The 21,869-nt window shown below is 43.2% G+C and overlaps 2 protein-coding genes across 3 annotated transcripts; one reads left to right on the plus strand and one right to left on the minus strand.

Annotated features, from left to right (window-relative positions):
- The first annotated feature begins 1,412 nt into the window (after positions 1–1,412).
- purbb (purine-rich element binding protein Bb) lies at positions 1,413–3,772 on the plus strand. The gene has a single exon (XM_026297176.2). The coding sequence runs from the start codon at positions 1,463–1,465 to the stop codon at positions 2,366–2,368; it is 906 nt and encodes a 301-aa protein (XP_026152961.1). The 5' UTR covers positions 1,413–1,462; the 3' UTR covers positions 2,369–3,772.
- Positions 3,773–12,527: 8,755 nt separating this feature from the next.
- Positions 12,528–16,796, minus strand: il1b (interleukin 1, beta). Of its 2 annotated transcripts, none has more exons than XM_026297817.1 (7): positions 16,358–16,796; positions 15,959–16,010; positions 14,987–15,176; positions 13,869–14,048; positions 13,296–13,420; positions 12,721–12,953; positions 12,528–12,639 (listed from the first exon to the last, which is right to left on the minus strand). In XM_026297817.1, the coding sequence occupies exons 1-7, from the start codon at positions 16,390–16,392 to the stop codon at positions 12,621–12,623; spliced, it is 834 nt and encodes a 277-aa protein (XP_026153602.1). In that variant the 5' UTR covers positions 16,393–16,796; the 3' UTR covers positions 12,528–12,620. The 2 variants fall into 2 exon arrangements, with proteins under 2 accessions (XP_026153602.1, XP_026153600.1); XM_026297815.1 differs by having other exon boundaries at positions 12,528–12,636; positions 12,718–12,953.
- Between the last annotated feature and the right edge of the window lie 5,073 nt (positions 16,797–21,869).

A 21,869-nucleotide genomic window follows, 5' to 3' on the forward strand; every position in this document is an offset into this window, starting at 1 on the left:
ATGACATTTAGTTCAACAAAATAAGATTGTATTGATTTTATTTGTTGGACTAAAATGGCCTCATTTTGTCCTAATAGGATCAGTTTCCAAGAAACATGGCACAATTAGTGCTGTGAAGCTCGAACCTCAGCAGGAAACAAACTACTGTGCAATACTGTGATTTCTGTGTGTTTCTCTGCTGTATATTTTGGATGTATTTAAATTGACTCTATGTGGTGATATATCACTGTGATATGTGTTTAAATAAAGTCACTGTACAGCTTTTAACGGCTAGTGTTACATACTCATCAGTATACACCTGTGTACAAATACTTCTGTGGTGTTTTTTAGAACTTTACAGGGTTTCATAACTATCACGGCTCCTTTGAGACTAAAACCGGTATCTCGTCACCAGGCAAAATACCTTTAAAGGTTTTTAGTACATGAAACCTCAGACCCACAGGGTTTACATTCACACAGTACAGGACACAGCAGCTGCAAAAACAGTCCCCACAGAGTCCCAGCTGTGGATATTACCGTTGAGTTCCAGCAGCTTATGATCAACCTGAAAATTTACCTGAGCGGCAGGTGGAACTACGCTGCCACCTGCAGACAGAGCTGGGTAATGCAAAAATAGTGTGCGACTACCTGTAGCTGCAGTTGGGCTGAACATCCACAGCACCACCAGTTACCAGCCAGTAATGGAAGTACTGAGAGCCTTCAGTAAAACTACCAGTACCACACTGAAAGAAGTACTCTGTTACGAGTACGAGTCCTACAAAAAAAACAAGTTAACTAAATACACAGATATTGTTATTAACAAGACTGTTTTCTGTCAGGAAGTCATATTATCATATATAATAATAGGCCTATATTTTATTATTATTACTAGGACATGAAGGAGTACACAGCATTTCATCATCACTGACCAACGTGGAGCTCATTTTATTGCTTCATCACAGAAAGTGAAAAGTCAAAGTGAAGCTGCTGCCAGATAAAAGTGTTTTTCTTCTGGAAACGGAAGTGGAAAGAGGAAGGAATGAGAAACATAAAGTGCAAGAATGTTCAAATCAAATTAAAATCGCCTTTTTGTTTGACATGTAGAAATGTGACAGTAGGTTTAAAACGGGTTTTAACAAACGGAATATTAATGTGTTGATTTGCTCAGATACAAACATGACACGGGAATAAACCGTCGACGTAAACAATTATGTCATAAACACAGGGGGTTTCACAACAAGTGGGCGGTGATAAAAACAAGAAGGACGCAGGCGGAGCTTCTGGATCAGCCAATGACTGTGGAGACAGACCACATGTGGTTGTGACGGACAGGATCGACGGACCAATGAGAGATCCGTTACCGTGAGAGCGACAGATGGTTGGGCCAATCACGACGCTCCCCGGAGGACGCGCTGTATAACCGTGTAGGGGGCGCGCAGGCCGGGGGCGCGCACAGAGGAGCTGCGCAGAGAGGCAGAAGCCGATGGTGGAGCCGAAGATGGCGGATGGCGACAGCGGGAGTGAGCGCGGTGGGAGCTGCGGAGGAGGCGGAGGCGGCTTCCAGCACTACCAGCGGGACCAGGAGACCCAGGAGCTGGCGTCCAAGCGCCTCGACATCCAGAACAAGCGCTTCTACCTGGACGTGAAGCAGAACAGCAAGGGCAGGTTCATCAAAATCGCCGAGGTAGGGGCCGGGGGCTCCAAAAGTCGCCTGACCCTGTCCCTGTCGGTGGCGGCGGAGTTCCGCGACTACCTCGGGGATTTCATCGAGCACTACGCCCAGCTGGGGCCTAGCAGTCCCGAGCAGATAGCCCAGGCTACCGTGGGGGAGGACGGCGGTCCCAGACGGGCGCTCAAGAGCGAGTTCCTCGTCCGGGAGAACCGCAAGTACTACCTGGACTTGAAGGAGAACCAGCGGGGGAGGTTCCTGCGGATCCGGCAGACCGTAAACCGGGGACCAGGCTTTGGAGTCGGCGGCCCTGTGGGCGGCATGCTGTCCGGGCAGACCATAGCCCTCCCGGCCCAGGGCTTGATAGAGTTCAGGGACGCCCTGGCGAAGCTCATCGATGACTACGGCGGGGACGACGAGGATCTGAGCGCGGGCTCGGCCGCGGGGTACGGGGAGCTCCCCGAGGGCACCTCCATCATGGTGGACTCCAAGCGCTTCTTCTTCGACGTCGGGTCCAACAAATACGGGGTGTTCCTGCGGGTGAGCGAGGTGAAGCCCAGCTACAGGAACTCCATCACCATCCCCTTCAAAGCCTGGAGCAAGTTCGGAGGCGCCTTCTGCAGATACGCCGAGGAGATGAAGGAGATCCAGGAGCGGCACCGGGACAAGATGTACGAGAGGAGGGACGAGTCCGAGGGGGACGACGTGGATGACGACTGAGCAGACCCACATGAAGAACAGCTGTTAGTCCAGTTCCACGGCAGATCTGCAACATAGGAGTATTTTGCATAAAAAAGAGATAAAGTGCATGACGAATCGTGCTGTAATAGCAAAGTATGTGGCGTAAAAAAAAAAAAAAGTCCATGTGCAGGGAATTATTGGTGTATTTTGCTTAAAAAAAAGGTTGTAGGGTTTGAGGGTTGACGTGGTTGTGTGAATGTTAGAAAGTGAAACAAGTTGACTGAATGTGGAAATGAAAAAAATAAGAGTTTTATTGTAAGAAAAAAAAAAGAGAGAAGACACTAAAACCAGCAAATTGGTTTTTTTTTTCTAACTAGAGGTAAAGCCAACAAATGCTTCCCTGTTTCAACATAGTCTCTGTTTAAGGACTAAGGAGTCAGCCTGTTTAAGATGTTTTTATGGTTCAGTTTAAGGTCTGTACCTGTTCCAGTCCAGGTCTTTCCCCAGTGGGCACTTTTGTTGGATTCTGGCAAGTTGGTGAGATGAAGCTGAGAGGAATGTATAGAAAGCTGCAGTAGATTTGTCAGCTGTCAGGCAGAAGCTGGGCAGCAGCAGCAGCAGCAGGAGGCCGCTAATCAGAAAGATTACCCAAAATGTAAAGGGGACGTCAGCGAGAGGAGGATTATCTGTCGGCCCAAACTACACGGGCCTCGCGGACTAAATCAAAGCTCTGACCGCAGTAGCCGATGACTGTGGGGGTGAGATGGATTTTATGTTATACATACGACCTTGGCAATATTTTCAAAGCAGGTTTCATACGTTTCTTAGAGGAGTCACTCAGCGAGGAAGGAGCAGTTGGTCTCCTGACACCAGGGCATCCCTGGTGTCTGGGACAGGACTGTGTGTGTAGTGGGAGGTTTATATATACCTTTATATATATATATATATATATATATATACACATGTCACTACGAGGGTCCAAATATCTGGCAGCTGGACAGGAGCATCAGAGGCCACGAAGCCCGTCTGCGCTGTGCTGGCCTGCAGAGCAGCAGTGAGGACTTTTCCCATCAGCCTCTGTGTCGCGGCGTGAGCCGGACAGACGTCACCAGCCGCACGCCGTTTCCTGACGTGAAGAGCCTGGACCGAAACTCATTAATGGGTGTTTTTGTTTTGTCGTTTGATTTTTATTTTTCAGAAGAGAACTTTATTAAAATGAAATTCTACTTAGAGGAAGGATATTACCGAGCAAACCAGCAAAAGATATTTTGAAATACTTATAAAGCAAAATGTATTGTGTAAAAGAAATTTCAAGACTAAAAATAAATGAACAGGCTAATTTCTTAAAACAAAAGTTGTGACTCAGACTTCCAGATTATTTTTCATTGTTTTTCACAGAGTGAAATTATAAAACTTTAATTAAAACAACTTTTAATACAATAACAAGTGTTTCCTACGTGTTTTTTTTTACAGGAAGAGCTGATGAGATCTGAATATTTTCATTATCAATCATTCTGATGATCGGTTTCATGGTTAACTGATTGATCATTTGGTGTGTGTTTGCTTTAATCTTCTGATATTTTGCCGTTTTTCTGGTCCAAACCCAAACATATTGAAATGAATTGGTTATAAAACTGAGAAAAGTTTAGTGGTTTTAGTTGATAAATGAGGAAGAGAGTGTCAGACTGACGAGCATCGGTGGTTTATTTCATATTTTCTCGTCTGTTTGGTGATCACTCTTTTTTTTTTTTTTTTTTTTTGTGTTCACCAGTTGTGTGATCTGAGATGGGAAATCAAACCAAATCAAATCCGCACCAGGATTATCGTGTCCCTTTAAGGAACTGATCATTATTTATGTCACTGATTAATCATTAATCGATCAGAAATGTCTGAAAGCAGAGAAAATCCCATTGCAGCTTCCTTAAGGTCAAGCTGAACAACCCCAAAATATTCAGTTAATAGTCGGAGAAAAGAGGGAAAACTGGTAAATCTTTCAGCAGCTGGAAGTGAGAATGTTTCTCGTTATAACTTTAAAAATGACTTAATCCAAAAAGAAAAGCACATTTTGGGGTGAAAAATGTGCTTTTAGTCAACTTGTGGTTGTTGTGGTTACAGCCCTCAGGTGTTTCTGGCTCTTATTTGTGCTGTCAGTGTTGTGTTCATGTGTCATGGGCACATTGTTGTTTGCAGAGCTAATCTGAACCATAACAAAGCTCATATTTTATCAATATGGATTTTACATGGGAAAATATCTGTTTTGAAAAACTAGCCTTCGATTAATCGTTGACAAAATAAATGTCAAATGTTTTGTTGATATTTTTTTTGTCAGATAATCGAACCAAATATTCTTTCATTTCAGCCCCTCAGGAGTCAGGATTTGGACGCTGGTTTTCTTTATCATCTGTGATGATAAATTCATGGCTGGCACCCAGACACTAACCAGTAACTCTGATAGTGGGTCAAGTCATTTTTAGAGGCGAAAATACCAAAAACACTGAGACCAGCTTCTTAAATGTGAGTATTTGTTCGTTTTTCCAGTTTTCTATATGACAACAAACTCAATATCTTTGTTTGTTGTTAGAAAAACTTACCTTGTGTTTTAGGGAATAATGAGAGAAGCTGTTTATACGCCGACCATCAAATGTAGAACAGTTTTACAGTCTTGTGGTGATGGCGTCCGAATATTTTACTCTTGGTTTTTGGTGTTTTTGTTGCTTGACAGGAAAAATGACACCAAAATAAACCACAATGTAAACTTAAAGCGTCTAACACCAGATCTGGACACAGCGTCCCCCATCAGGACGAGGCTTTTAGTAGTTTGTCACTTTGCCTGGTTAGTGATGCAGCCATGAGGAAATCTGGGCTGATGATTGCATAAAACATGGAAAATACAACAAGCAATTTCCATGAACTCATAAGAAATATTCGCTCATGAGGCCAGAAAATAGTGATGACAATGATTATTATTCTCAGTCCTGGCAGGAGCTGAGTGTCACAGTCGTTCGTTATGAGGAACATGAGCTTACAGATGCTCCACACGCAGCAGCTGTCTCTAAAGTGAATAAAGACTATCCACAGTAACAGCTCGTTCTTCAGTCCACAGCAATGCACAGTCAAAACGCCGTGGCAGTCTAGTCGCCGTCAGTCTGCAGTCGATAATGTCTCGCCCCCTCCGTACACTCAGCACATGAGGTTTGCTGATCCACTTGTTTCCTGACTCTGCTGTGAGGAGAAGGGAGGTGGGGATGAGGAGGTTTTAGGGTAGTTTGATTCTCTCACCTCCTCCTCTCGCGCTGATCTGTTCTCCTGGACTTGGTGTCCGCTGGCTCTTTCCCTCCTGTAAGTTCGGCAGCTGTTAGGCAGCCGTGCGTCCTCTGTGAGGGTCTGCTGACAGGGCATGTTGGCTATTTTAATGTGGGAGGCCTCAACGGACTCGACATTCCTGGTCCAGGAGTCAGCTGTGCCATTAGGACCCCAGAGCCTCGAGACACAGACGCACAACAGTTTGATTGTGCTGAGATTTGCTCACATGTAGAGAAAAAAACTCAGCTATGTGCAGGCAGGTACTGCATGTGCAGCTATGACAGATGTTTGTTCGTAGCACTATGGCTTGTAAGCACATGCATTAGTGAGTTACACAGGAAGCCCATTTATATACTCGTGTGTCCAGACTGCAGGTACTGACAGCTATGAAACCAAACTACTTTGATACTGAAGGAAATCTGAAGCTGACAAACAGGATGTACTATTATTATTATTATTATTATTATTATTATTATTGTGGCCCTGCGACAGACTGGTGACCTGTCTAGGGTGTACCCCTGCCTTTCACCCGAGAGAGAGCTGGGATAGGCTCCAGCGGATCCCCGTGACCCTGAACAGGAAAAGCGGGTATAGAAGATGGATGGATGGATGGATTATTATTATTATTATACTATTATTATTATTACACGCCTCCCTCCATTCTCATGTAGTCCCAAGTTGATGGACATTCTGAGCTTCATAATGTCAAAAAACACTGACAGAAACATAAAACCATTAATATTATTAGATTTTTTAACTCTTATTGTTATATTTTGTCTACAGTTCGGAATTAGGTCAACCTCGAGGTTTTGGAACTACAGCTCCCATAAAGCTTTGGGGGGGTGTAAACAGGAAGCCAGCGAGTTAAGTTGTTGTCAGCGGCATATACCCTCCTTTTTAGACTATATTTGTTGACATTTTTGGACATTGGCATCACTAAAAGTAGCCGAATTAGCCGTTAGCTTCTCCTGTTTACAGTGAACCCATGAAGTTACAGAAATCCATCACCTGGTTGTTGCGATACCGAAGAAAACATTAAAACCTGATGATTCTCAGGCAGGTTCTGGTTCTACCTCTAAGAAGCCACTTCTTCTCTTATTTTAATCAGATTTAGTGTTAGGTTATTCATGACGGATATCAGCGAGAATGATATCCCCAGGAAGTGTACGTCATACTGAATCTAAAAATCTGCTCAGCATGTGTGTGTGATTTTATTTGACTGAGTTATGGCTCTGAGAAAAACAGTTGTTTAGGTTCCTTGATATTACAGTGTGGCTGAGCATGCAGTGATGTCCTCATTTAGCACTTTGACTAATGAGGCCCCGTGCGACTGTTTAAAGCAGCGTGTAATGTCACACTTTACATCATTTCCCTGCACCGAGGTGAGAGGCCGGCTCCTCCTGAGAGCTCCCTGCTGCAGCTCCACACAGCAAATCCTCCGCAACAGAACTTACACAACAGCAGCTCTTATAAAAAGACTTTGCAGCACAGTATCGACAGATGTGGTCTCGCTGAGTACCAGCTAAACTATGTAACAGTGACTCACAGTGAATTCCACGAGTGTTTGGATGGACTACAGAGCTGTTTTATCCCTTCTGTTTGAGCTGCACTGTATCTGCTCAGCTTAAACATTTAAACAGATTTCAGGCCTTTCTGTGGGTTTGAGGCTTCATGTCTGAGATTTATTCTTCTTTAAGCTGCAGTGAGGCAGCTCTAGAGATTCCAGTCTCCATCCACCACTTAGTCCCAGTGTGATTTATATGTACAGTTATTAAAAACACATTTTGAGACTACAGGGATAGATAGGCATAGGTTGTCATGAAGTGTGTTGCAGATATTTATGGTGCCCAGAGGATGAATCCTCATCATCTTGTTCATTTCCTGACTTTTCCTCTAGCGCCACCAGCAGGTTAAAAACATATCCAGCAAAAAAAATCATCACCGGTTTCCCTCTTAGCATCCACGTGTTAAATCTGTCACATGTAGACCAGTGTGATTGGTGGGCAGAGCTGTTGGGATGCTGCTTTTAGCTTTTTACATGATGTGTTACGCAACCACAGTTTTTATACAAAAATTATTCATAGCTATTTTTGCACTTTCACACATTCGCGGTTTATCTGTGTGTGTCTGTCAGTACAGTACTACACTGCATTCAAACTGGTCCCAGTCTGCTCTGCTGCACTCATTACAGTAACAGGTCTAACATGGAGGTTAGAGGAGAAGATGTGTCTTTGGTGGAACAGCTCATCTGAAACGTGACAGAGACACAACTGGACACTGATATTTTCCTGCAGACTAAACAACCTTTCAGCAATAACACATGAAGACAAGCTGTCAAATAAACATTTCAGCATAAAAGACACGTGGAGAGGATTATAAAAGTGAGAAATACAAGATGAAATTGAATCAAACAGAACAATGGAAATTACACTGCAGCGACATGATGGAATAAATAGTTCTGCATTTAAATTAAAAGGCAGCAGCAAACACAAAAGTCTTTAGCCCTGATTTAAAGGACCCGAGCAGATCAGCTTTCAGGTGTAATGTAGTGGAGTGTAAGTATCAAGGACCAGGAAAACAGAAATACTTGAAAAGTACCTCGATACCTTTATTTACTTTCCAGCATTTTGACTAAATGAGTAAAAAGGTCTGTGTGTTGTTCTGACATTCACAGTGCAGTAACTGTGGATGTGCTGCTGAACACATCAGACCCCCCATGATTAGCTCCGACATCTCTCTGGGCAGCAGAAATCCTCAACAGATCCATTATCTTTCTGCAGAGTGTCCACGCCTCGACTCATCTGAAAGCTAAAAGGCTCCATGTCCCCGGTGACCTCCCATCACCACTTTCATCCCACTCCCACCTCGCAGCAGTGATGCACATGTGAACAGCGTGGGACTAATGCAGCCTGTGTGTACTGTAATACCTCAGCAGGCAACACGCCAAACCAAGCCCGGATTATACCACATGGTCCCAGCGCTCCATTACTGTCACACTAGGATCACTGTATGGCTCGGTGTGTGTGTGTGTGTGTGTGTGTGTGTGTGTGTGTGTGTGTCCTCACTGCACTGAGGAAATGAGGAGTCAGGACATAGATTAAAACGATTTGATTAGTAGGAGACTTTTTTGCAGGGAACAAATGCGTCACAGTTTTGTACAGGATGAAAAATGTGGTAACACTTTCTAACACAGTTTGTTTTATGAAGCAGGTGGGAATTAAATCCTGACTGGTTCCCTCTGGTTCCCTCTGGTTCCTAATCTATGGGGAGGTAACACATATTTTAGAGGGAAGGACAATAATGTATACTGTATTTTTTCCAAATGTGTACACAAATATACTACATACTACTCTATACACTAAAGAGCCTATAATTTATCTATCTATAATTTATATAATCTATAAAAACTATGTTCCTGTTTCTTTTTCAGCTTATTTGTTCAATTGACCTGCTTTAATAAAACCATGTGTCATCACATACTTTAAATATGTGTCAACCACCTTAATGTCAGAGGCAAATGGCACACTCAGGTAGATCAGTTGGATTTTTACAGGGTTCGCTTTTATTATTTTCACAAAAAATACGTGTTTCAACAGGATAATGACCTAATGTGGTAAGGTCAAATGTCAGATCTTGGATTGTGGTCTTAAGCAAACATGTAATTCCTGTGATTTGGCTTTTCAGGGCAGCAGGTCGTCTCTTCGCAGCCACCAACACCAACAGGACGACCCAGGTTTCCATCAGGTTGCAGAGACTGAGCTCCAGAGGGGCAAAGGTCAGAAGAATGACGGTGAATAAAGTGACAGAGGAAGGTGCATGAGAGGACGCCATGTTTGTAAGAAGCTGAGACAGAGACACAGCGGCAGGGAGTGATCCCACGTTAGCGAGAGGAAGCATGATCCCAGTGTGAAGCCGGGCTGCCGGGGCTATATTTAGCTTCTGTTGCCATGTGCCGGGAATGTGCATGGCAGAGGGAGACGCACACAAACACACACTCAGACACAGGCCCACACACACACACACACACACACACACACACACACACAATAGGTTCACTACTGGTCACACACTCCTGCACATGTGAGTGTGTGCAGAGCAGTGAGTCACCTTCAGGGATTTAATTGAAGTTTTTCTCTTTTCAGACCTGAGAGCATCTGCACATCTGCCCCTTGTGTCTTTATTAGATGTGAGGTGGTGCATACGTGCATATGTGCACGAGTGTGCACGTGATTTTTATACTTAAACTCGAGCTGTTTGTGTGTGTGTGTGTGTGTGTGTGTGTGTGTGTTTGAGGCAGCATTGTGTTCATATAAACCTCCTCACAGCTTTGCCTCTTTAAAAGACAAATGCACATGTTACTGTAGTTTAGGCCGACTCTCTGGTCAAGAAACACCCTAAGGTGTCGCCGTGCAAACTCACGCAGCCTATCAATGACAGGGGGGTCGACATCCTGGGAACAGACTCTGATTGGCTGAGTTTCACTATTCTGAAGAATGAGAAAATCATATTATAGGCTGTAGGGTTTTTATTTCTATTTGCTAGAAGTAAAGCCTCTAATGAAGAGATGGAAAGTGACTAAATGCGTTAACTGATTTATACTTTTGATAATAGTGTAGTTTTCACTCCTTGACATTCATGGCTGGGTTTGATTTATGATGATGTTTTGCTGAAAAACCATTAATCTAAGCTCATTGAAGAGGCAATGAAACTAAAACCAGTTGTGTTGAACTTGAATTGATATAGTTATAAATTAATAAAGTATAAATAGGTTCCAACAGTTTTCTCTCTTCAGTGTAGTTTAATAGTTTGAAGTGTTTTTAAAAGGAAAGATGCATAAAATAGTTTGAGCTTCTCAAATGTAAATGCTCATCTCCTCTAAGTAAATGAATATTATTGTAAGACTCAAACGTTATTTTTGCCTTTTTGCTTTTTTAATCTACCAACTTTGATGTTGTTGTATATTTTATCATGTGAAGGTGAAAATATCATCGCCGCTGAAAGGTCTTGGTCCTGAACCAGCTCCAGGTAAAGTTTAAAACCACAAAATCCAGAATCGGTTAAATTTATTTGTGCATGTGATTCTTCCTGTACCCTTTAACGAGTCCATGTTGGTTTGGGCAGAGCAGTGAGGCCGCACCTGTTTGGCTGCCTGGCACCAGCTGTTTGCAGTAAGCTTCACTGTGATTGGCTCGTTCACGGCCCAGTGGCCAGTGGCATCCAATCACGTTCACTCAGGTGAGCAGCGCGGACATTACAACCAGGTGCTCTGGTTTGTAGCTCGGTTTGTTTGTCGCAGCTCGTGGACGGAAGCGGTGCGTCTCATTTCGGACCCGTTTTTCAGTTTTCAGCCGGATTTCGATACAGACTCTGCAGGAAAGTCGAGGGAGGCTCCAAACTCCGCTCTGCCCGGCTCCAGGTCCCGCTTTGCCGGGCCCCAGGCACCGCTCTGCCCGGCTCCAGGCCCCGGCTCCAGGCCCCGGCTCCAGGCCCCGGCTCCAGGCCCCGCTCTACCCGGCTCCAGACACCTGCTCAGGTAAGCACCTGCTGCTTGTCTGTTGGTTATTTCTGTGCAGATTCACACTGAGATGAAGTTGAGTTGAAGGCTTGAATGGGTTTTACAGGCCTGTGACCTGGTTATGGAGAGAAATTAGTCAGTGGGGGATCCAAGGGTCAGTCGGTCTAATGTTGTGATTGTTCATTACTTCATTTTTATGCAAAAATGCCAAATAAATAATTGGTCCCACCTTCTCTCCTCCAAGTATTTGTTGGTTTCCCAGTTTCTATGTTTGATTTTAACTGTTGGTCAGAAAAATAAGTTTAAGAGGAAAAAGATCAGAGACAGAAAATGTAAAAATGACCTTTACAAGCTGTGGATTCATTTGTATCGGTGTGAGCTGAAGTCTGCCATGTTTTCAGAATCGGTTTTATTACCAGGTACAGCAAAGAAAACTTTACAGTACTAGGACTTTGTCTTGGTGTCTGTGCAAACACATATACAGGCTTTTCCTCTTGTTCTTAGCTGATCTTATTTCTAGGGGGGACAGGAGACAGGAGACGAGGCCTGGTTTAAATACAGGCGACCAGTCAAGATCCTAGATTATTACACTCAGACTGCAGGAGGAAAAGTCTCCTGTTAGAATGAAGCAGTTCACACGTTTATATAAGTTTATTTAGTTTTACTAACGTTTGTTGAGAATCACTGATGGAAAGAAAATAAGAGGTTTATCGTAATTATTTTGTGTGTGTTTTTAGTAGTTTTGAATCTATTGTGGTCTCTTCTTTGGACTTTCTAAACTATTTTGTGGAGGTTTTGCTTTTCTCTGTGGTCATTGTGTGTGTGTGTGTGTGTGTGTGTGTGTGTGTGTGTTAGAGCTGTAAACAACATGAAAATCGGTCTGCTGCTCTCTGTGTTGTTTTGTTTTTTCCCACACCAGGCAAACATTCAGTTAATCAATAAAGTGATAAGCAGCTGATTAATGCATCAGCCCTAGTGTTTGTTAAGGACTGGAACTGGTTTGAAAAACAAACCTTCTAAACTGAACGTAAGACAAAGTGTGAAGGTTAAGTTTGAACTGAAGCAGGAGGCGCTCGGTACTGTCTGACACGAGAAAGTGGAACAAGCGAGAAGCAAATCAGCCTGATTTTAAATAAGTTAATATAAGTCAAATCCTGAAGTGAATAAAACCAAACTAAGAACAGACGACATGAAGAAAACGACAGTTTTATTGTACAGGCGGATTTGACTCATGACACTTTGTTTTCCTGTCACAACAAATCAGAACTACACTTGAAAATCACAGTTTGTGAAAACAGACAATAGAGAAATGAACAGATTCAGCAGTAGCTTGGAGGAATATCCTGTTACTATGTTCTTCACCAAAGACGATCAGCTTTGCCATCAATTATGAGAAAGAATATAAAGTTAATATCAAGTTCAGTGGCTTACACTGAGCCCTCTACCACATCACACTGCAGACAATTGCTCCATCTAGTGGCAGGTAGAATAAAGTTAAAATACATGGAAAATGTATTCAGCTTATTTTTGGTGACATGTAAACTACAAGGTTCTTTAAGCCAATGAAACTTAATGTTTTTCGTTGATTTTGAAGCAGATGTCACGGCGGGGTTCGGCTGTATTCGCGTCCACTTTGCACATCTCCACCGCCTGGTTTTCCTCCTGATACGATGTGCTGATGTACCAGTTGCTGCACGCCACGGACTCAAACTTGTTCAGATCTATTCCCTTCTCTATCTTGTAGAAGAGGAAGCGATCCATGTTTCTGTCGTTGCTGATCAGCTTTAATTCCTTCTCGCTGCATTCCTGCAGGACAGATGAAGGACAACATGCATGACTCTTATTCATGCTCAGTTAGGAACGATGGAAATGCAAATACACCTGAAGTATTTGATCAAAACCCCTGAAGTCTGACGTAATACTAAAACAAGTATTTAGAGTTAGTCAGAATGATGATGGTCAAAGTTATGAGCTGAAAAAGTGACAACTGAAATGAAAACCTCATGATCATGAAACAGTTTCAACTCTGTTAGAAACAGAACACAGCTGGTTGATTATATATTATTAGATGTACAATCCCACTCGAACAGATAAGTGCAGTGGGAGTAAAAGTACACAGCAGTAGGAAATAGAAATACTCAAAGATACCTCCAGGGTCAGCTCAGCTGTGTCGCCTTTCATGGAGCAGGAGATGTGCAGGTTGGGGCTGACGGACAGCATGACGATCTGACTGCGTTGATAATTGGTGATGTAACGGGACAGTTTGAAGTTCACTGATGTGGGAAACGAAGAAAAAACATGATCAGTGTTGATTTAAAGACAGAATTCATCAGCTCACACTGCTCAGATCCTTTACTTAACCCAAGTACCAGTACAGCACTCTAAAAGTACTGCATCCAAAATCCAGAATCCATATAGAAGTATATGAACAAAATTACTTTACAAATGTAAAGCAGTAAAAGTACTGCATCTGCAGAATAGAGATAGATAGACAGATAGAAATAGAGATAGATAGATTTAGAGGACACTTGTGGGAACCACTGGTTTAATTTTGTGCATTGTATTTAAATGCAAAACCCTAATCTGAAAAGTAACAGTAAAATAAGTGGAAGCAGTGAGTTTCCCTGTAAATTGTATTGTAGAAATGATCACAATATGGAAGAAGTCCAGTAAAGAACCAGTGTTTTTGTTTAAGTAACACTGGACTTGTGCTGGTCGTACCTTTGTGGTCGCCGTTTCCTCCCTTCAGAGTGATGGCGTGCAGTTTTAGCTCTGTCAGTGCACAGACGATGTCCTTCTTTGAGGTGTTGCACAGCGTGTACTCCCTTATACTGTTGACACGTTGGAAGGTGACGGTTTTTCGTCCTGTGTTCGGGTTCTCAACCCTCTCCACAGCTGTTTCTGAGGAGAGGAGGAGGGAGACGTTTCAGAAAAGGACCTGATGAGTAAAGGCCAACTGTCTTAGATTGTCGCCTTCATCTGGGCCAAAAAGTGTCCCTGAACGCACCACACAGACTCCAGCCACCGGCCAACCAGCTCATATGTTCTGAGCCTGGGGAGAGTTAATACCTCTCCACACCAGCAGGGGGCAGTAGTGTGTATTGTCCACTCAAAAAGAGAAAGTGGAAGACCTGTACTGCAGATATAAAAAGCTTAGCCAAAACAGCCTTTGACCATTTTCACACCACAGACGGTTTCTAGCTGCTTCTGATCCAGAACATGTCAGAGAAGAAGCTGCAGCTGCTGCTGGCAGAATAAAATGATGAAAATATTTGGCTGCACAGCAAAAGCTGAAGTTTTCATTTTTCTACTTTGATCAAAGTAGTTCGACATAAATCTGCAGGTAACAGTGAAGACAGAGTAAAAGGCTTGTACCTCTAATACCTGTCTCAGCCACAAAGCCCGTAGGTGGCAGTCTAACATTAATATCTAAGGCACTTTCATTGAACCTTAATCCTTAAACAAGCTAAACTTGAATCTACATCCGTTGTCTTCCTCTAAACCAGGGGTCACCAATCCTGGTCCTCGAGACCCGCTGTATCCCTGTCCGACACACTGCTGATTACCTGCATCAGGTGTGTTCAGCCAATCAGAAGCTGGAAGGGCAGAGATAGTTGGAAACCTAGCAGGACAGTGGGCCTTGAGGACCAGGGTTGGTGACCCCTGCTCTAAACTAAATCCTGACGACATGATGTTGAGTAAAGTTGTTCCAACAACACTTGCCAGTGGGATTCTGGAAGAGGTTTTTCTCCTCATGGAGCAGAACCCACGAGTTTGGTTTTCACTTCAACTCTTTGAGGAGGTTCTGAAGATGTGAGCAGCGTTGTGTCTGTGCCTACCTTCCACCAGGCTGTCCATGATGGCGCTGCAGAGCTCCTCATCGCTGAGCTCCTGCCTGCAGCGAGTTAGGGACTTTTTCATCTTCTTCACGGCCAGCAGCAGGGTGGCCATGTGCTGCATGGTCAGTGGGTTGTGGGAAACCACCAGGTCCAGACCGTCATCGAGCTTGATAATCGCGTCTTCCACATCCTGCACGGAAGAATGAAGAGAACAGAAACCACATATGAGGTTCTCCTGCAGGTGCTTCCTCTTAGCTGAGCCTCACAAACCTGATGATGAAGTGACGTTTACAGTTTGTTTTATTTTAAGTTATTCTAAGAACAGAAGCCACAGTTAATTCTGGGCCTCATACATGTGCAATGATCTACAAACATGCACAATTAGATGTTTATATGTTTTAATGGTTAGTTCTTTACAAGAGGTTCCACCGTGTTTGTCTTGCAGTTGAATTCACCATGTGTGGATCATTCAAAGCCATTTAAAATCATTAAAATCAACAGTTTAATGTCTGAATACGTGTCAGTGAAGTGTTTTATCAGTGAAATTAATAAATAACCTGTAAGAGAGTCACCAAAACCTCTTTACAAATAATCATTTCCCCAAACCACAAACGTTTCCTGACCAAACCTTGAGTGCAGCATCGTAGGAGGGAACGACCACTAAACTTCACAGCTTTGCTGTCGTCTGTCATGAGCTTTCAAAGGTTTGTTTCGTCTTCACACTTTCACTGGAACTATTTTCTCAAGCCTGACTCACTTTCTCATCACTGCTGCTGTTTTCCAGTATGTCAGACATGCTGGACTTGTTTTTGAGTCACGTGGAGTAAAGCTTTGCTGGTATTAGTTAAACGTGGCTTGGTGAGGAAAAAGGAGCACGGGATGCTGCAGACCTACCTGCTAATCCAAACGCAGAGTGATCGATCCATTGTGAGAGTGGAAATATGAATTATTATAACCAACAGTTCGTCTTACCGTCATGTCAGAGCAGCTGGACTCAGGTTCCACAGCTTCATAATCAAATGGGCTGAAATAGACAAAGATAAACAAACACAGTTATGAATGACATGAAATTTGAATTAGCTGATTGACAGTTTGGGTCAGTTTGTTTTTGCCTTCACATGTTTAAGCGAGAAGTGAAACAGGAGCAGACCCACTGGAGCTGTTCCTGTTTCAGAGGAACCTCTGGTCAATCTTGTTCAGGGCTTTTTTCACTCAACATGTGACTTCGGCAGATTTTAAAGACCAAATCTGATCTAAAATAAGACTTTTGTAGCATTTTACTACTAATATGAGCCGTAGCTAGTGAAGGCAGCACTGAGCTGACTTTTACTACACTCTAACTTCAAGCACAAACATCGTAGACTTTCTTACCCGTCCAGAGCCTGAGACAGATCGAAGTCGCACATGGTCCTGATGTGAGCTGCTAAACTTCAGATAGAACGTTGAGATTTGAGAGGTTCTTGAGTCTCGACCGTTTGGCAGCGTCGTCCCAGCAGTTTGCACGATGAATGGGCTTCTGCAAATGACTCGTCTCTTTTATAGGGCAGCAGCATCTCAGCTTCCTTGTTGTTGTGGCTGCATGTGTGGTTTTCTTGATGATGACAGCTGACACCAAGTTGATTGATGATTTAAACCCTAATTGTCAAAATGTGTTCCTCTGCTTTCTTTGGTTTAACCAATCATATCATTTCTGCAGGGAGAACTTTACATAAACGAGAAATTGTGATTAAGACCTTTAGTGTTTTTATTTTTGGTTCCTGTGAAGTTGTTCTGCTTTTAACACTTCTGGTTCAGAGACAGGACACTCAAATTGAAACAGCGTGGAAAGAGTTTGTACTCATCCCTGGAAATATTACATAATATTTACTGAGGCACGCTCTGGTCTCTGATCGTGTGTTTTGGTTCTGACACGTGTGAATTACAGGCCGTATGTGTGTGAGATGCTGCAGGTTGTTGGGTGGTGTGATAATTACATTTACTGTAATAGCTGCTTTAGTTCCTCAGTATGAGGCACCTGCTCTTAATGTGTTTTCCGGTAAAATGACCTAATTTGATCCCGATAGGCCTCCACCACTTTCTGACTGACTGACACCGTCAATGTGGAGGTAGCCGAGAGTGAAATGTGGTTAAGAAGCGCTCAGCCCTCCATGTTGTTCCAAGGCATCACAGAGATGCCTGTGGTTTTTAGTGAAACAACCCCAGCGAAGTTGAAATGAAGTGAAACGATGCAGTTCAACGTCTGTGTGACAGGCAGGAAACCAGACCACGGCCACATAGTAGTTCAGCAGGGCAGTAGTCTCAGGTCCAGACTGTAAAGCAGAAATAAACTTGTTGTTGTTGTGGATTCAGCTTTAATTACACCTTGATTATCACTGAGCAGTTCGAGTTCTAATAAGCAAATTGTCGTCACTGCCTGGACTTTAGTCAAATGTTTTAGTGAACTTCCAGGTCCTGTTGTGTATTTTCTAGTTTACCTCAGAAAGCTTTTGGATGGACCTGAGTTCAGAGATGTTTCGGAGAAATGTGTCCCCACCCACAGTGGAGAGGAAGGGAATTTCCCAGACCACAATTCTACACTGATGCTGCCACAGCTAAACACAAATGTCAGCAAACCTATAAGATGATAACTTCTAAACGTAACATCGACACTGGTCTCCATCTAACATTTGGTATTCAGAAGCACAGGCGGTGTCCTGTGAAGGTGGAGCAGTGAGTAAAAGCAACCACTTCTCAGCTGGAAAACCTGTTCGGTCTCACCTCGATCTCACCTTTGTGACGCTCGTCAAAGGTGGTTTTTGAGTGTGGTGACGACTGCTCTAGAGGGTGTGTTGGCCACACAGGTGAGATTTGCTCTATCTAACTTTTTCATAGTTGGAGGAAGTTCCCTCTTTTCTGAGAACGATCGTTGGTCTTAGCTGCCATGTTTGGGACTTTCTTAGTGCCCCCTTCAGAGACTAGGTACTGTCCCAGCACATCCGGAATCACGATGATGTAAGTGGATATTTATTAGTCAAACACCCATTAGCCACCAGCTGCTAACTGCTGTTAGCTGTGTAAACGACAGAAGACACTCAGAGAAAGAGGAGGGGGAGATAAACAGGTGCCCATGAGAGTCCTCAGTCCCCCACAGTGCACACACACACAAAAGGTAAACTACTTCCACAAAAAGTTCCCTTGGTTCAAAAGTGCAAGACAAGTTTATTCATATAGCACAATACACAGAGTAATTCAAAGTGCTTTACAGAAATAAAAGATAAAATTACACAGGCAAGAATCAAAACAGGAAACAGCAAATATTGGAAGATGAACTTGAAATGAAATTGAAGGAGAGTGAGTGCAGATAAAACGCTTTCAGTTCTCACATGCTGAGCTAAAAAGTTTCTATCTTGCACTTAAACATTGTCAGAGATGAGGCCTGTCTAACATCATCAGGAGACTATTCCAGGTTTTAGCTGCATAAAACTGAAACGCTGCTTCTCCCTGTTTAGTCCTGACTCTGGGCACGAGCAGAAGGCCTGTCCCTGATGGTCTCAGAGTCCGAGATGGTTCATATGGCACCAACATGTCAGAGATGTTCTGTGGTGCTGAGCCATGAAGAGACTTATACACAAGCAGGGCTGTTTTAAAGTCTGTTCTCTGAGAGACAGGAAGTCAAGGCAGAGACCTGAGAACAGGGCTAACGTGGTTGTAGAACAGGACTGGTGGACTAATGTGGTTGTAGAACAGGACTGGTGGACTAATGTGGTTGTAGAACAGGACTGGTGGACTAATGTGGTTGTAGAACAGGACTGGTGGACTAATGTGGTTGTAGAACAGGACTGGTGGACTAATGTGGTTGTAGAACAGGACTGGTGGACTAATGTGGTTGTAGAACAGGACTGGTGGACTAATGTGGTTGTAGAACAGGACTGGTGGACTAATGTGGTTGTAGAACAGGACTGGTGGACTAATGTGGTTGTAGAACAGGACTGGTGGACTAATGTGGTTGTAGAACAGGACTGGTGGACTAATGTGGTTGTAGAACAGGACTGGTGGACTAATGTGGTTGTAGAACAGGACTGGTGGACTAATGTGGTTGTAGAACAGGACTGGTGGACTAATGTGGTTGTAGAACAGGACTGGTGGACTAATGTGGTTGTAGAACAGGACTTGTGGACTAATGTGGTTTGTAGAACAGGACTGGTGGACTAATGTGGTTGTAGAACAGGACTGGTGGACTAATGTGGTTGTAGAACAGGACTGGTGGACTAATGTGGTTGTAGAACAGGACTGGTGGACTAATGTGGTTGTAGAACAGGACTGGTGGACTAATGTGGTTGTAGAACAGGACTGGACTGGTGGACTAATGTGGTTGTAGAACAGGACTGGTGGACTAATGTGGTTGTAGAACAGGACTGGTGGACTAATGTGGTTGTAGAACAGGACTGGTGGACTAATGTGGTTGTAGAACAGGACTGGTGGACTAATGTGGTTGTAGAACAGGACTGATGGACTAATGTGGTTGTAGAACAGGACTGATGGACTAATGTGGTTGTAGAACAGGACTAATGTGGTTGCCTTAAAGTACATGTACTGATGCGAGTGTAGACCAGTCTGTGGTGAGAAAGTCTGTATGATCAGGATTTGGCTTGAACGGGTGGATCAGAAAACATTTCTAACCACACTGCATGATCACTGAGCGTGTACAACAGAAAGTAATATGAGCTTTACTAAAAAGTCACTGCTTCCAGAGATGAGTACAAACTGTTTTCAGGCTGTTTTGGTGTTTACGGTGGACACCAGGGGTTTCTCACGGGCTCCTCCCAGCTGCAGGTTGTGGATCTGAGACTGAGTTGTTGTTGAATCTGTTGGACTGGTGTCTATGTTCTGATACTGATCACTGGATCAGGGCAGGGTGACAACTTCATGTCTCGAGGGTTCAGAAAACTGAAACCAGCTTTACCACTTGTTCTGGTTCATCTCAGTTCATAACGCAGAACGTTACCGTTTAACCTCCACAGTGGCTGAGGACGGTTTGATGAAGTACACAAATGAGTCTTTGCTGCACAGATTCTTTTTCAGCTCCAGGATTCGGTGGCTTTGGTTCAGTAAAAAAAAAACCCACAGTATCATACTCTGAGTCTGACACAAACCAGTGCTGTGTCATTTCTCTATTTGGTTTTTATGCCCGCAGTCCAAATATAGTGTGGTGATAGTTTGACAGGGCTGGCAGAGCCCTAATTTAACGCTGGTGAAACAAATAAATCGATCCAGTATGTGAAGCCTCGGGTCAGTCAACATCTCTCATCTCATCTTTCCATTGTTTCCATTGGATCGATGACCCCGGCGGCTGAACTTTGGTAGTGGTTGGATGAAAAGGCCACAGGGCTCGATTGTGATTGTGACGTGGTTGTGCAGCAAAATTTGCTTTACAACTGAGCTCCCCACCCCTGCGTTTTGGGAACCACAGACTTGAAGGGGATTACTGTGTATTTTCCATGACAGAAAGTAACCGACCAACATGAAAATACTACGAATGCATAGTACAAATATTGCAAAGAGGTGTTTTCATTTTGTTGTAGCTTTGATTCGGTTAGAAAAAGAGTTAAAAAGTTAAATTACAGACGTGGAAGCGAAAACATTTTAAGGTTTTTATTGTGGCAGGACTAATGAACAGGGTCCTAGAAAAGACACTGTCCAAGTATCTGACGAGCAGCCGAGCTCTGTGGCAGGAAGTGGTGATGGGGCTGCAGTGATGAAATTCTGTTGAATTCATGTGAGAGAAACGTGACACTGTTTGAAGTGCAATTGTCTTTACACAGGTTTTTCCTTACAAGCTTAACGTTTCATTCACTTCAGTGTCGAATCAAAAAGATTTTCCTCCTGCTTTAGTACAAAACAAGAACATTAGTGGTAGATGATGGTATCAGTCCAGGACTCTCTGAACTATCCCTATGTCTGTTTGTGAATACTTCACCCTGCACGTTTCCCTTCATTCATTGTGTGTGTTGAATGTCGTATTGTGTGTTCGGATCAGAGAGAGGCCACACACGGTGTCAGTAACATAATACAATAACAGCAAAGTTGATTCTTGAATTTCTTTTGTGAGGCAGCTTGTACTTCTTCTCTTTTCTAGCTTTTTCAGGAATTCAAATCAACCTCATAATATCATAGGATATAAAGACCACAGACAAAGAGGACATGAAACCTCTTTAGAGAACAGCAAGCTCAGTTGAACGTTACCAAGTGAATCTAAGGCCGTAGGGTGATTTAAGTTTAGCTTTTCTTCTTAAACTGCTTCAGTTTTTGCCCCTTAAATGTTGAATCGAAAGTGTCACTTACTGTACGTGTCTCTTCTGTTCAGCACACTTCTGGTTTGTTACGGGAAGCTGGAAAAACTTTCTAATTTTTCCTTTTAAAAAAAAAACAAAAAACTTTGTGGTTTTAACTTGCCCATATACAAACTTGATTAATCTATTACCAAAGATATTTATTGGTTAATTCGAGGTGTCAAAAAATGCTTGTGTCCTATTAGCAGCAAGAGAAACAGACGTATTGTCACTTTTAAATATCATTTCAATAATATCACTCAGTTCATACAGTCATTGTGACCCTGGTTAGGAATAAGCAGGTACAGATGGATGGATGTGGCTTCAGCTTGGAAAAACAAGTTTTCATTCATTTTGCAGCTGATTCAAAGTTTGTTTTTAAAAGTAGTTTGTTTATCTTGAAGTAGATTTTTCTGCCTTTACAGGAACCTGTGATCTTTCATTTTGCCTTTTGGTTTTGTGGACTGTGTCCACCCACAGCAGCTTCACTGTGAGGCTGAGCATGAGGTCTCACCTACAAACTCGCTGGTTGTGCAGTTGTGGTTAAATCACCTTGACATGTGTTGACTTGTAAA

Source organism: Mastacembelus armatus, chromosome 12 (assembly GCF_900324485.2).
Source record: "Mastacembelus armatus chromosome 12, fMasArm1.2, whole genome shotgun sequence".
Classification (NCBI taxonomy): domain Eukaryota; kingdom Metazoa; phylum Chordata; class Actinopteri; order Synbranchiformes; family Mastacembelidae; genus Mastacembelus; species Mastacembelus armatus.